This window comes from Oncorhynchus kisutch, linkage group LG21 (assembly GCF_002021735.2).
Source record: "Oncorhynchus kisutch isolate 150728-3 linkage group LG21, Okis_V2, whole genome shotgun sequence".
Classification (NCBI taxonomy): Eukaryota; Metazoa; Chordata; class Actinopteri; order Salmoniformes; family Salmonidae; genus Oncorhynchus; species Oncorhynchus kisutch.
The window spans coordinates 23,160,250-23,172,348 of NC_034194.2; the positions used below are offsets into that span (position 1 = coordinate 23,160,250).

A 12,099-nucleotide genomic window follows, 5' to 3' on the forward strand; every position below is an offset into this window, starting at 1 on the left:
GTCTCCCTCTCCATCTCTCTCTGAGATCTTGGTTGACACTACTTCTCAGCATGTTTTGTTTTGGGCTGGAGGAGAGGTTGTAGTTCTCTACAGGAGGTTTGGGGGATTTTGATTGGTGTTGTGGGCCCTTTAGACTATCAATCCTGCATGAGGCCAGTTCATTCCACTGACTGGTTGCAGTTCCCAATTATCTGGAAGCCTCTTCACAATTGGAAAAAAAATGTGCAGGATTCTATATTTTATGCATAGTCTCTTCTCTACTCCTTCGTCTGCCCATAGAACAGGCTACTGTCAAGTTTCAGTGATGAATAGAGAATGGTGCTAGTTTAATAAAATAAAAAACATGTCTGCAAGATCACATAATGATGGTATTCTACATAACAGAACTGATAATAGCATAGTATAACGTTACATACTGCAAGACAAAAAACACCTCATTTTAGGATGATTGTGCGAATGTTCACATTTTTCTCTCATTTCCTCTCATGCCAAAACTCTACAGTCCGCCTCTAGGCAGAATATGTGCTTTGATTGAAACAAAACACAGGTATGCTACAGTTTGTTAACACCATCTGCTTTTACATTATTCAAAACAACACTGGGCTACTTCTAATCAACACTGTATAACACAAGAAGATCTAAATGCATATCCCCATGAAACTGATTGAGATCAAATGGTTGGTATGCAGATGCTGCATGGACGTTTCCAGTAAAACAGTGAACACAAAAATGTGTGTGTGTAAAGTACAGCTAAAGAAGCACATGTGCAGAATGTGATACATGTTTTTAGCTCTGGGGTAAAGACTTCCAGGGGGTCGGAACAGGGTGGTTACCTTTGGAACCGCAGCCTCTGCCTTTAACAGTACTGTTAGTGATGTTAATGTTAATGCTAGCTCAGCTCCCCACTACTGTTAGTGATGCTAATGTTAATGCTAGCTCCCCACTACTGTTAGTGGTGCTAATGTTAATGCTAGCTCAGCTCCCCACTACTGTTAGTGATGCTAATGTTAATGCTAGCTCCCCACTACTGTTAGTGATGCTAATGTTAATGCTAGCTCAGCTCCCCACTACTGTTAGTGGTGCTAATATTAATGCTAGCTCAGCTCCCCACTACTGTTAGTGATGCTAATGTTAATGCTAGCTCCCCACTACTGTTAGTGGTGCTAATGTAAATGCTAGCTCAGCTCCCCACTACTGTTAGTGATGCTAATGTTAATGCTAGCTCCCCACTACTGTTAGTGGTGCTAATGTTAATGCTAGCTCCCCACTACTGTTAGTGGTGATAATGTTAATGCTAGCTCAGCTCCCCACTACTGTTAGTGATGCTAATGTTAATGCTAGCTCCCCACTACTGTTAGTGGTGCTAATGTTAATGCTAGCTCAGCTCCCCACTACTGTTAGTGATGCTAATTTTAATGCTAGCTCAGCTCCCCACTACTGTTAGGGATGCTTATGTTGTTGTTATCTCAGTTCCCGTCTACATCATGGAGCATTAACACTAGGTTTGTAACACTAGGGCGGTTTGTAATGGACTTTTCCTAAATATGTGTATTTTACACTAGCAGAACTTTGAGATAAATATGCATATATGCATAGGTAATTAAAAACATGATACTAAGAATTTATTTCAAAAGAACAGAATAGCATGTTTTTAGTTTTTTTATCTGTGCTTAGTAGCCGAGGCTAAATGGCTACGCCATGCCAATGAAATCAACTTGTTCATTTAGCAGACATCACATGTTTGTATTCCCCTGCCTTACCACAGTCAACACACACATATTTTACAGTAATAATATAATGGAATATAACAGAATAAAATAGAAAGGATATTTAAACCCAAATGACTGTTGCTGATTGTCGCCAGTACTCAGAAAGTTATATTTTGAAACAGCAATTTTGATAGCTATACCCTATCTAAGGTTTCTAATGAACTATCAAAACATCTGGCCTGCATGGACCTGTAAAAGTTGATTTGAAAAAGTGCTTTTTGGTAAGCTCCGTTCACTTCTATGCCAATGCACACTCGCTGGTCTCTTCATTCTCAATTTGACAATTGACTTTATTGTCACCCATCAGACTGTTGTCAATTTAATCTTGTCTTTAGGCCACATCTATTAATACATGTGTGATTATATGTGTTTAAACATAGTTTAGGTGTAGTTTGGATGGGCAGGCAACTGTTGTCTTATAGTCAGAAAATACAAGATCAATCAATAGATTTTCTTTCTCATTACATTAACATTTGGTGTCCTGAGGTTTCGTATGACCTATTTTAACATAATAAATGCATTAATTTGACAATTTATTATTTATTATGGAATATCATGGCCATTCTAGTAGTCATGTAATTCTGGCTCTCCAAGTGTTAAGCTATATGATATTACCTCTAGGTGGTAACTATGTAATAACTCTTAACTTAATCATTACCAGTATGCTTTCAGTGTTGTTTATGAAATAGAGCTTGGTGAGAGCGTGCTTGTCCTAGGGTTATTTTGCATTCAACATTCCCACATCTTTCTGGGAATGCTGCAAGATAGTTGCTTGGCTTTGGAACATTCTCAGCATATTGAAGGAACTTCGTATATCAACACTTGAACATATAATTTCCTAAAAGTTCAAATATGGTTGCATTTAATACAAATGCTGGTAAGAAACATTCTGGTTTGACATTGGGAATGTTCTCAAATAGTTCAGAGAACGTTACAGTAAGAAACAATTCCCTGCTGTGGGAATTTCAGTACTTCAGCATAACGTTTCCTCATGGTTTTATTTCAAGTCATGTTCTCAAATTGCTCCAAGAATATTAAGAAAACTTTACATAAAAACACAAGAAAACTGTAATAACATTCAGAGAATGTTCTAATGATGTTATTTAAAAACTTATACATATCCTCTATCTTCAAATCAAATTGTATTTGTCACATGCGCCGAATACCGTGAAATGCGTACTTACAAGCCCTTAACCAACAGCGCAGTTCAAGAAATAGAGTTAAGAAAAGAATTGCAAAATAAAGTCAATATAAAAAGTAACACAGTAGAATTAGTTAAGCATGTTCTAGTGTTTTGGCCGTTCCCATTAATTCTACACACCTGATCTTAATGAGTACTTATTTCCTTTTAAATGGGGTCTGTTTGAATAGACTCAAATGAACAGCTTTGTATGAGTAAAAAAACATGGAATTGTAGCTCCATCCTGGTGGCACAGCGGACTAATTCCATGGACAGAGAACAGAAGACAGGTTAGAATCTCACTGATGCTGTTTCACAATAAATAATACTTGTGTTTGTATGATTAATGCTTAAGGAAATTCCTTTCCAAGTGTCCTATCAGTGTTTGTTGTTCAAAGAGTTGACCCAAAATAGGCCAGCAGTGTTATTAAAAGTCTTATCGAAACATTCACTGAAACGTTTAAGGAAGTCGTTCAAAAACCTCCAAATAATCAATCATTTCTGTTCCCAGACCAACAAAATGTTCGCTTCTACCGGTCAGGAAATGGCTTCGTTCCCACATCCAATGTGAAACCAAAAACATATGTTCCCACAACTTCCAAGAAACCAAATGTGCTAGCTGGGGTTTCGTGTGTGTGTGTTTTTAGGGTTTCTGTTAGCCGGTATTAGCCGGCTTTTGACGGTTAAAAAAAAATTGTCCGGAAGAAGGAAAAAAATCCCATTGCAAAATAATACATTTTACATTCATGGTTGTAAATACCAGTTGATGTAAATACATTTTAGGCTATTCATGGTTGTAAATACCAGTTGATGTAAATACATTTTAGGCTATTCATGGTTGTAAATACCAGTTGATGTAAATACATTTGACCGGTCATGCGTATCAGTCTATTGTTCAATTTGCCTAATTTAGTGGAATTAAATTGGTGCCTGTGTATATTGGTTATGTATGTTATTTATCACACGCACAGCATACAGATACAGAGCCTTTGGGCAGAGAATCTGTCAGACAGCTCTTTAATTTAACCAGGCAAGTCACTTAAGAACAAATTCTTATTTACAATGACAGCCTAAGAACAGTGGATTAACTGCCTTGTTCAGGGGCAGAACGACAGATTTTTATCTTGTCCGCTCAGGGATTCAATCCACCAACCTTTCGGTTACTGGCCCAACGCTCTAACCACTAGGCTACCTGCCACCCCAAGTAGCAAAGTGGTTGGGCTTTATAAGCCCAATCATTGTACAACAATTCTAAATGCAATCGGGTGTTAAAAATTGTTTTTGGACCACGATTAAAAATACATCATATTTGTATTTCTCAACTGGTAATTGAAGCGTGCTTCCCATTCGCCATTCAAATGCATAGGCAATGGAAGGGCAGGCTTCAGCAACACATCACACACCACTGTGCAATGTGCTGGAGGCAGTATGTATTTTAAAAACATATAGCGACTTAATTGTTTGAAACCTGAATGCTTTACTAGATTTTACGAGGCATGTTTTACCTTGCTTCAAAGTAGCCCAAGCAAAATCTGACCATATCTGTGGAGGCAATTATTTTATAAAGACTTCCATATGCCATTGAAACCATTAGCCTATTTCTCTATCAGCTTTCTTTCATTGTCTGGTAGCCAAATGCACATTTCCGCGTACCCTACTGCCTTGTTGGTGCGCTAATAAGGTTTAGAATGAATAGTTTATCAATATTTTAAGCTAAATGTGCTGATCTGTTGCAACAGACTTTTTTATGTAGCCTAGGCCTACTGGTTGTATGAATCTGGGATCTATCGTCCCACAAATGTCCTAGAGTCTGTTTGTGCTATTTCTTTCTCGACAAGCTGACCAATAGAATATGTCAACTTTTCTACTATGTTAGAGAGTAGATTGACATAGGCTCATAGGCGGCACGTCCATTGTTGGGTCAGTGCCACTGAAAAGTTTGTTTTTGGACATTAATTTCCTCCTCCAGTTTAGATGGGCATCATATTCTATTTGTGTCTCCTCTTCTCGTAGGCTTATTATACATACGTCATTTTTATTGTCAGTGTCAGAAGAGTAGGCTACCCTGTAATTTGTCGTATTAAAAAAGATTATTCTAATGTCTGCAGTCATATAAAGTGTAGTAGAATTGCATGAAATGTGTTTATAAGGAGGCATAAGGCATGAGGACTGCATATGTGGCCAGAGAAATAAATTGCAATGTCCGTGAGATGCTTAAGACAGCGCTACAGGGAGACAGGATGGACAGCTGATCGTCCTCGCAGTGGCAGACCACGTATAACAACACCTGCACAGGATCGGTACATCCGAACATCACACCTGCGGGACAGGTATAGAATGGCAACAACTGCCCGAGTTACACCAGGAACGCACAATCCCTCCATCAGTGCTCAGACTGTCCGCAATAGGCTGAGAGGGGCTGGACTGAGGACTTGTAGGCCTGTTGTAAGGCAGGTCCTCACGAGACATCACCGGCAACAACGTCGCCTATGGGCACAAACCCACCATCGCTGGACCAGACTGGCAAAAAGTGATCATCTCTGACAAGACGCGGTTTTGTCTCACCGGGGGTGATGATCGGATTCGCGTTTATCGCCGAAGGAATGAGCGTTACACCGAGGCCTGTACTCTGGAGAGGGATCGATTTAGAGGTGGAGGGTCCGTCATGGTTTGGGGCGGTGTGTCACAGCATCATCGGACTGAGCTTGTTGTCATTGCAGGAAATCTCAATGCTGTGCATTACAGGGTAGACATATTCCTCCCTCATGTGGTACCCTTCCTGCAGGCTCATCCCGACATGACCCTCCAGCATGACCATGCCACCAGCCATACTGCTCATTCTGTGCGTGATTTCCTGCAGGACAGAAATGTCAGTGTTCTGCCATGGCCAGCGAAGAGGCCGGAACTCAATCCCTTTGAGCACATCTGGGACCTGTTGGATCGGAGGGTGAGGGCTAGGGCCATTCCCCCCAGAAATGTTTGGGAACTTGCCGGTACCTTGGTGGATGAGTTGGGTAATATCTCACAGCAAGAACTGGCAAATCTGGTGCAGTCCATGAGGAGGAGATGCACTGCAGTACTTAATGTAGCTGGTGGCCGCACCAGATACTGACTGTTACTTTTGATTTCGACCCCCTTTGTTCAGGGACATATTATTCCATTTCTGTTAGTCACATGTCTGTGGAACTTGTTCAGTTTATGTCTCAGTGGTTGAATCTTGTTATGTTCATACAAATATTTACATAGGTTAAGTTTGCTGAAAATAAACGCAGTTGACGTGAGTTTACATCTTATGCCGATAGATGTTTGTCTATCATTTCATATTATGCTCTATCGTTTATTTCGTTGTGTCACAAATCACTCTTTACTGCAATTTTTTTCGCCAATTGGATGACGCTTTGCCGTGTGGAAGGAAATTTGCAACACAAACAAACATGGAGGAGAGTGAACTTGACACAGTGCACAGAGACACTGAGCTCGTACCTAAAAGAGGGGCTACTTCAGTCGCATGGACGTGGTTAGGGTATGAAACGTCTGACACAGACCAGAAAACCGTCCTCTGCAAAAATATGCCGCAGGCCGGTCCTGACAACAGGCTCAAACACCACTAACCTCTTACCACCTATGCAAAAATCATGTGAAACAGTACAGAGAGAGTCTACGGATGAGACCCAAAAAAGTACAGTCGAGTGCTCAAAACAAACCTCAGACGTTGCAAGAGGCTTTTGCTCGCGACACACCATATGGCAAAGAATCACAAAGATGGAAGGAGATAACAGCTGCCGTTACCACTTACATCTGCAAAGACATGGCCCCAATTTATACGGTCGAGAAACTGGGGTTTCGTGAGTTGGTGCTAACACTCGACCCGAGGTACCAAATGCAAATTGATATGTGACACGTATTAATGCCAAAATAACATGCAAAACAGGCAAGCCCCCCAAAAAATATATATACATTTTCGGCCTATATTGATTTTGTTTTTCACCTATAGTTGAAGTGTTTTCTATTTACCTTTTTAAATTTGATACATTCATATTTTATATTTTGTTACATGCTTAATTGAACATTTGCGCCAAGGTTCTAAATAAAAGGAGAAGTGATCAAATATGAGTAAGTACCTTTTTATTTGTTGAGTATATTTAAAAATGTAATAAGAAATAGGCCTTTACATGTGGTAATTTTATATCAACTATTTATTCATTGAATTTACAGAAAATGACCTTTATCAGGATATGAGATTTTACATAAGTCAGCAAATGCGATGATGCTTTATAAAGGTGGATGGTGAATATTAGCTTCCCAAAACTTTAAACTCATGTGCCGCTTATGCATGGGCTAGTCATTTTGCTGTTTGTTACTCGTCTTGTTGGCTGAGGTAAAGTAAATGTGGAAAGTTGTTCTAACATCTTCAAAGTGCGCTGTAAGAAGGACACCAATTATTGCGTACTCGACGTGCATGTTCTGTGAAGAATAATTACCATCATCTGAAGTGATTTCCTTCATTCTGAGCACCGCGAGGGAACGTCCTAATCAGGTTACGCACCCTATGCAAAGGCCTGTGGGTCCGGTAAATTTCTCAAATGAAAATTCTGCTGGTCAAATGTCCAGCACCACATTTTCATAACGGAGACCTTGGTGTGTCTGTCTGTCTTGTCTGTGTGTGTGTTGAACAACTTCAAAGCCCTTTTTCTCTCCTGATGGTAGGCTCTTCTACAGAACATGAAAGCCCAGACCTGATCATTAATCCAGGCATAGTGTTCAAACGGTTCCCATTCTAGTACTCTCTGAACCCTACTTAACCACACACTGAGTGTGTACGTGTGTGTGCACGTGTGTGCGTCTACTCTGTCTAAAATATTCACATGTTAGGGAGTCTACATGTACTTCTAAGCTGTAGGAATTGTTTGTTAGTGTATGAGAGTTATATTTGGAGTAGAGATCGCGTGTGTCTATAATGTAATGCTACACTGTATAATGTCTGGTGTGCTGTCCTCTTTGGCTGAGCCAGATAAAAAGGAAAGGACTCCCACTCAGGAGATATGAGAAGAGAAGCTCCATTAGTTCCTCCAAAGCCAGCTGCTGCCTCGCATGAATTCCTCTTTCTACTGTTTGAACTTGATCCATCCATGTCTTCACATCTTCCCCCAGACACAAACAACTCTCAAATGGAGGTTTAAAGAAGCCAGCTGCGTGGCTTGAAGCACCAGTACTTCTACTAGTTGGTTGTGCCATTTCAGTGATTTTATTTGACAATCTACTGTTCTGTCCTTTACATTCATTAACTTGTGTTAAATTATTTAGGCAGCTTACCCTCACCTAAAAGATTGTGGGTTCTTTTGGTTCAGGGCTTTTGAGTTACATCAAAAGACATCTAGGGGAATCTATAACTGCTCAATCACTCACATGTACTGCACTGTCCTGTATTGTTATTTTAGCTGGTATATTTTTTCTGATATTAAATCTTTCTTCTTTCCCATCTCTCCCTGCAGCTCCCAGTGATCTTCCTCCAGTCCACCTCTCCTCTTTCTCCTCTTCCGGACGTCTCAGGGAATGGGCCAGCGCCTTCCCAGAGAGCACTGCTTCACCCTGGGGTGTGGCTGTCACGCGAGGGTGGGAAGAGCAGCATCAACGTCCTAAAGCCCCACCCCCTCATTCTCTCGTGACCTTTCACCTCTCACCGTACTGTGACCTCTGAGCCATGCCGTTTAGGCTGATGCTGCGTCGGACACGGCGCTACAACGTGCTAAGCAAGAACTACTTTGTGACGCGGATTCGTCTGCTGGACAACAATGTGATCGAGTGTACTCTGTCTGTGGAGAGTACGGGGCAGGAATGTCTGGAGGCCGTGGCCCAGAGACTGGAACTACGAGAGGTGAGGGGAAAAACACACACTAGCTCTGCAACTACATTCATCTCTCTATCGCTAGCACACCTCTCCCACAGCTTACAGTACATTATGTTGATTCCACATAAACAGAAAGATATGCGTACACAAGCACACACACAATACTGTCCACAATCAGCAACGCTGAAGATCAGAAAGTGTTCGCACACCTTGACTTGTTCAACATTTTGTTGTGTTACAGCATGAATTCAAAATGAATTAAATATATATATTTTAATATTTTTTCTCACCCATCTACACATAATACCCCATTATTGGATATGAAATGCAGAAATTTCTCATTGGCATAAGTATTCACACCCCTGGGTCAATACAATACCTTTGGTAGTGATTACAGCTGTGAGTCTTTCTGGGTAAGTCTCTAAGAGCTTTCCACACCTGGATTGTACAACATTTGTCCATTATTCTTTAAAAAAAATATTCAAGGTGTGTTAATTTGATTGTTGATCATTGCCTTACAGCCACTCAGGGACATTCAATGTCATCTTGGTAAGCAACTCCAGCGTAGATTTCAGCTAGTGTTTTAGGTTATTGTCCTGCTGAAAGGTACATTCGTCTCCCAGTGTCTGTTGGAAAGCAGACAACCAAGTTGCCTGTTTTAATTTTTAATTTTTAATTTAACCTTTATTTAACCAGGTAGGCTAGTTGAGAACAAGTTCTCATTTGCAACTGCGACCTGGCCAAGATAAAGCATAGCAGTGTGAGCAGACAACAAAGAGTTACACATGGAGTAAACAATTAACAAGTCAATAACACAGTAGAAAACAAAGGGGGAGTCTATATACAATGTGTGCAAAAGGCATGAGGAGGTAGGCAAATAATTACAATTTTGCAGATTAACACTGGAGTGATGAATGATCAGATGGTCATGTACAGGTGGAGATATTGGTGTGAAAAAGAGCAGAAAAGCTTAAAGCTGTATTCTGTTTATTTGTATCCCCCTAAAAACTCCCTATTCCTTGGCCACAATATATTCCGTTTTACTTTAGTGCCGTATTGCAAACATGATGCATGTTTTGGAATATTTTTATTCTGTACAGGCTTCTTTCTTTCCACTCTATCATTTAGGTTAGTATTGTGGAGTAACTACAATGTTGTCGATCCATCCTCAGTTTTCTCCTATCACATTAAACTCTGTAACTGTTTTAAAGTCACCATGGTGAAATCCCTGAGCGGGTTCCTTCCTCTCTGGCAACTGAGTAAGGAAGGACTCCTGTATCTGTGTAGTGCAGGGTGTATTGATACACCATCCAAAGTGTAATTAATAACTTCACCAGGCTCAAAGGGATATTCAATATCTGCTTTTTTTAACCCATCTACCAATAGGTGTCCTTCTTTGAGAGGCATTGGAAAACCTACCTGGTCTTTGAGGTTGAATCTGTGTTTGAAATTCACTGCTCGACATATAATTGTGTGGGGTACAGAGATGGGGTAGTCATTCAAAAAATCATGTTAACCACTATTATTGCACACAGAGGCCATGCAACTTATTAAGCATATTTTTACTCCTGAACTTATTTAGGCTTGCCATAATAAAGGTGTTGAATACTTATTGACTCAAGACATTTCAGCTTTTCATATTTTATTAATTTGTAAAAATGTATCAAACATAATTACACTTTGACATTATGGGGTATTGTGTGTAGGCTAGTGACACAAAATCTCAATTGAATCCATTTTAAATTCAGGCTGTAACACAACAAAATGTGGACAAAGTCAAGGGGTGGGAATAATTTCTGAAGGCACTGTAGGTGTTGTGTGTGTTTGACAGAGACAGAGGACTGTGTGTGTGTAACTCTGCCACGCGTCTCTCTGCAGGCCCTGTGTATTTTTCTCTGCCCTCCGCTCCGTCTCTCCATAAGGGCTCTTGTCTTTCTCTAACGAAGCATAGCATCCCTTTGTCCTCCACTGCAGGAGAAAGAGATACCCGTCCCCAGACCCACTACCCCCACCTCCCCCCTTCCATCCCCCTCTCTCTAACTCTCACCTCCTCCTCGTCATTCGATGATAAATATCTGCTGGTTTAGAGATTGAACTCGTGTTTTTATTGTCATTCCCTTCCTTTCTTGTTCTCTCCTTCCTCCCTCCTTTTCTCACTCTCTTTTTTTATTCCTTTTCTTTGACCTCGGCAACTTTTCTCTCTCTCTCCTCTCTCCTCCTTTGCTCCTTTTCACACTATCTAATTTTTTCTCACTCTCTCCCCCTCCTCCATCTCCCTCACCCTCTCCCCCTTCTCATCCTGTTTGACTGTTCTGGCCTATATGGAGGTTTTCCTCATTACAGCCCAGTTCAGAGTTAACAATGCTTGTTAAAGCTTCAAACCCATTTTAGACAGACTTGGGCTTGGTCTGCAGTGTTAAGTATGTGTATGTTTGTTTGTTCACTGTTGTAAACACAGATGTATGTGTATGCCTGTGTGAACCTGTGTGTACGTGTGTGTGTGTGTGTGTGTGTGTGTGTGTGTGTGTGTGTGTGTGTGTGTGTGTGTGTGTGTGTGTGTGTGTGTGTGTGTGTGTGTGTGTGTGTGTGTGTGTGTGTGTGTGTGTGTGTGTGTGTGTGTGTAAGTGTGAATGCCTGCGTTGTGCATGCATGTATGTGAGAGAGGCAATGTAGTGCGTACTCACACAATGTTGTGATATTTCCCAGGCATCAGATATGTCATAAATACAGGGTACAGTCACACCCCCGCTTCGGACTCTGTCTAACCCACTTTCCCCTCCATTTACCCCCCTACCTCTATCTAACCCCCTCTCTTCCCCACCTACCCAAACACTACACCTACACGGCAGGCTTGACTATGGTCAAAAAATAACTATCTTTCTCTCTTTCGCTCTCTTTCTCTCTCCTTTCATTGCTGATGTGTCTCGTCTTTCACCACAGCTCATCCTGACAGCGCCAGGAGTGTGTGATTGATGGGTGTCTGAGACTGTGTGTATGTGTGTGTATGTACAGTTGAAGTCTGAAGTTTACATACACTTAGGTTGGAGTCATTAAAACTCGTTTTTCGACCACTCCACAAATGTCTTGTTAACAAACTATAGTTTTGGCAAGTCGGTTCGGACATCTACTTTGTGCATGACTGTAATTTTCCAACAATTATTTCACTTTTAATTCACTGTATCACAATTCCAGTGGGTCATAAGTTTACATACACTAAGTTGACTGTGCCTTTAAACAGCTTGGAAAAGTCCAGAAAATGATGTCATGGCTTTAGAAGCTTCTGGTAGGCTAATTGGCATAAT

General features: G+C 40.9%; 1 protein-coding gene across 2 annotated transcripts in view; it reads left to right on the plus strand.

The window, feature by feature from the left end:
* LOC109866332 (protein tyrosine phosphatase non-receptor type 14) overlaps positions 1-12,099 on the plus strand; it is a 91,356-nt gene that overhangs the window by 14,752 nt on the left and 64,505 nt on the right. For both annotated transcript variants that reach the window (XM_031800178.1, XM_031800179.1), the window contains exon 2: positions 8,442-8,824. In XM_031800178.1, the coding sequence (XP_031656038.1) occupies positions 8,651-8,824 (174 nt within the window). In that variant the 5' untranslated portion in view covers positions 8,442-8,650. The remainder of the gene's footprint in view (positions 1-8,441; positions 8,825-12,099) is intronic.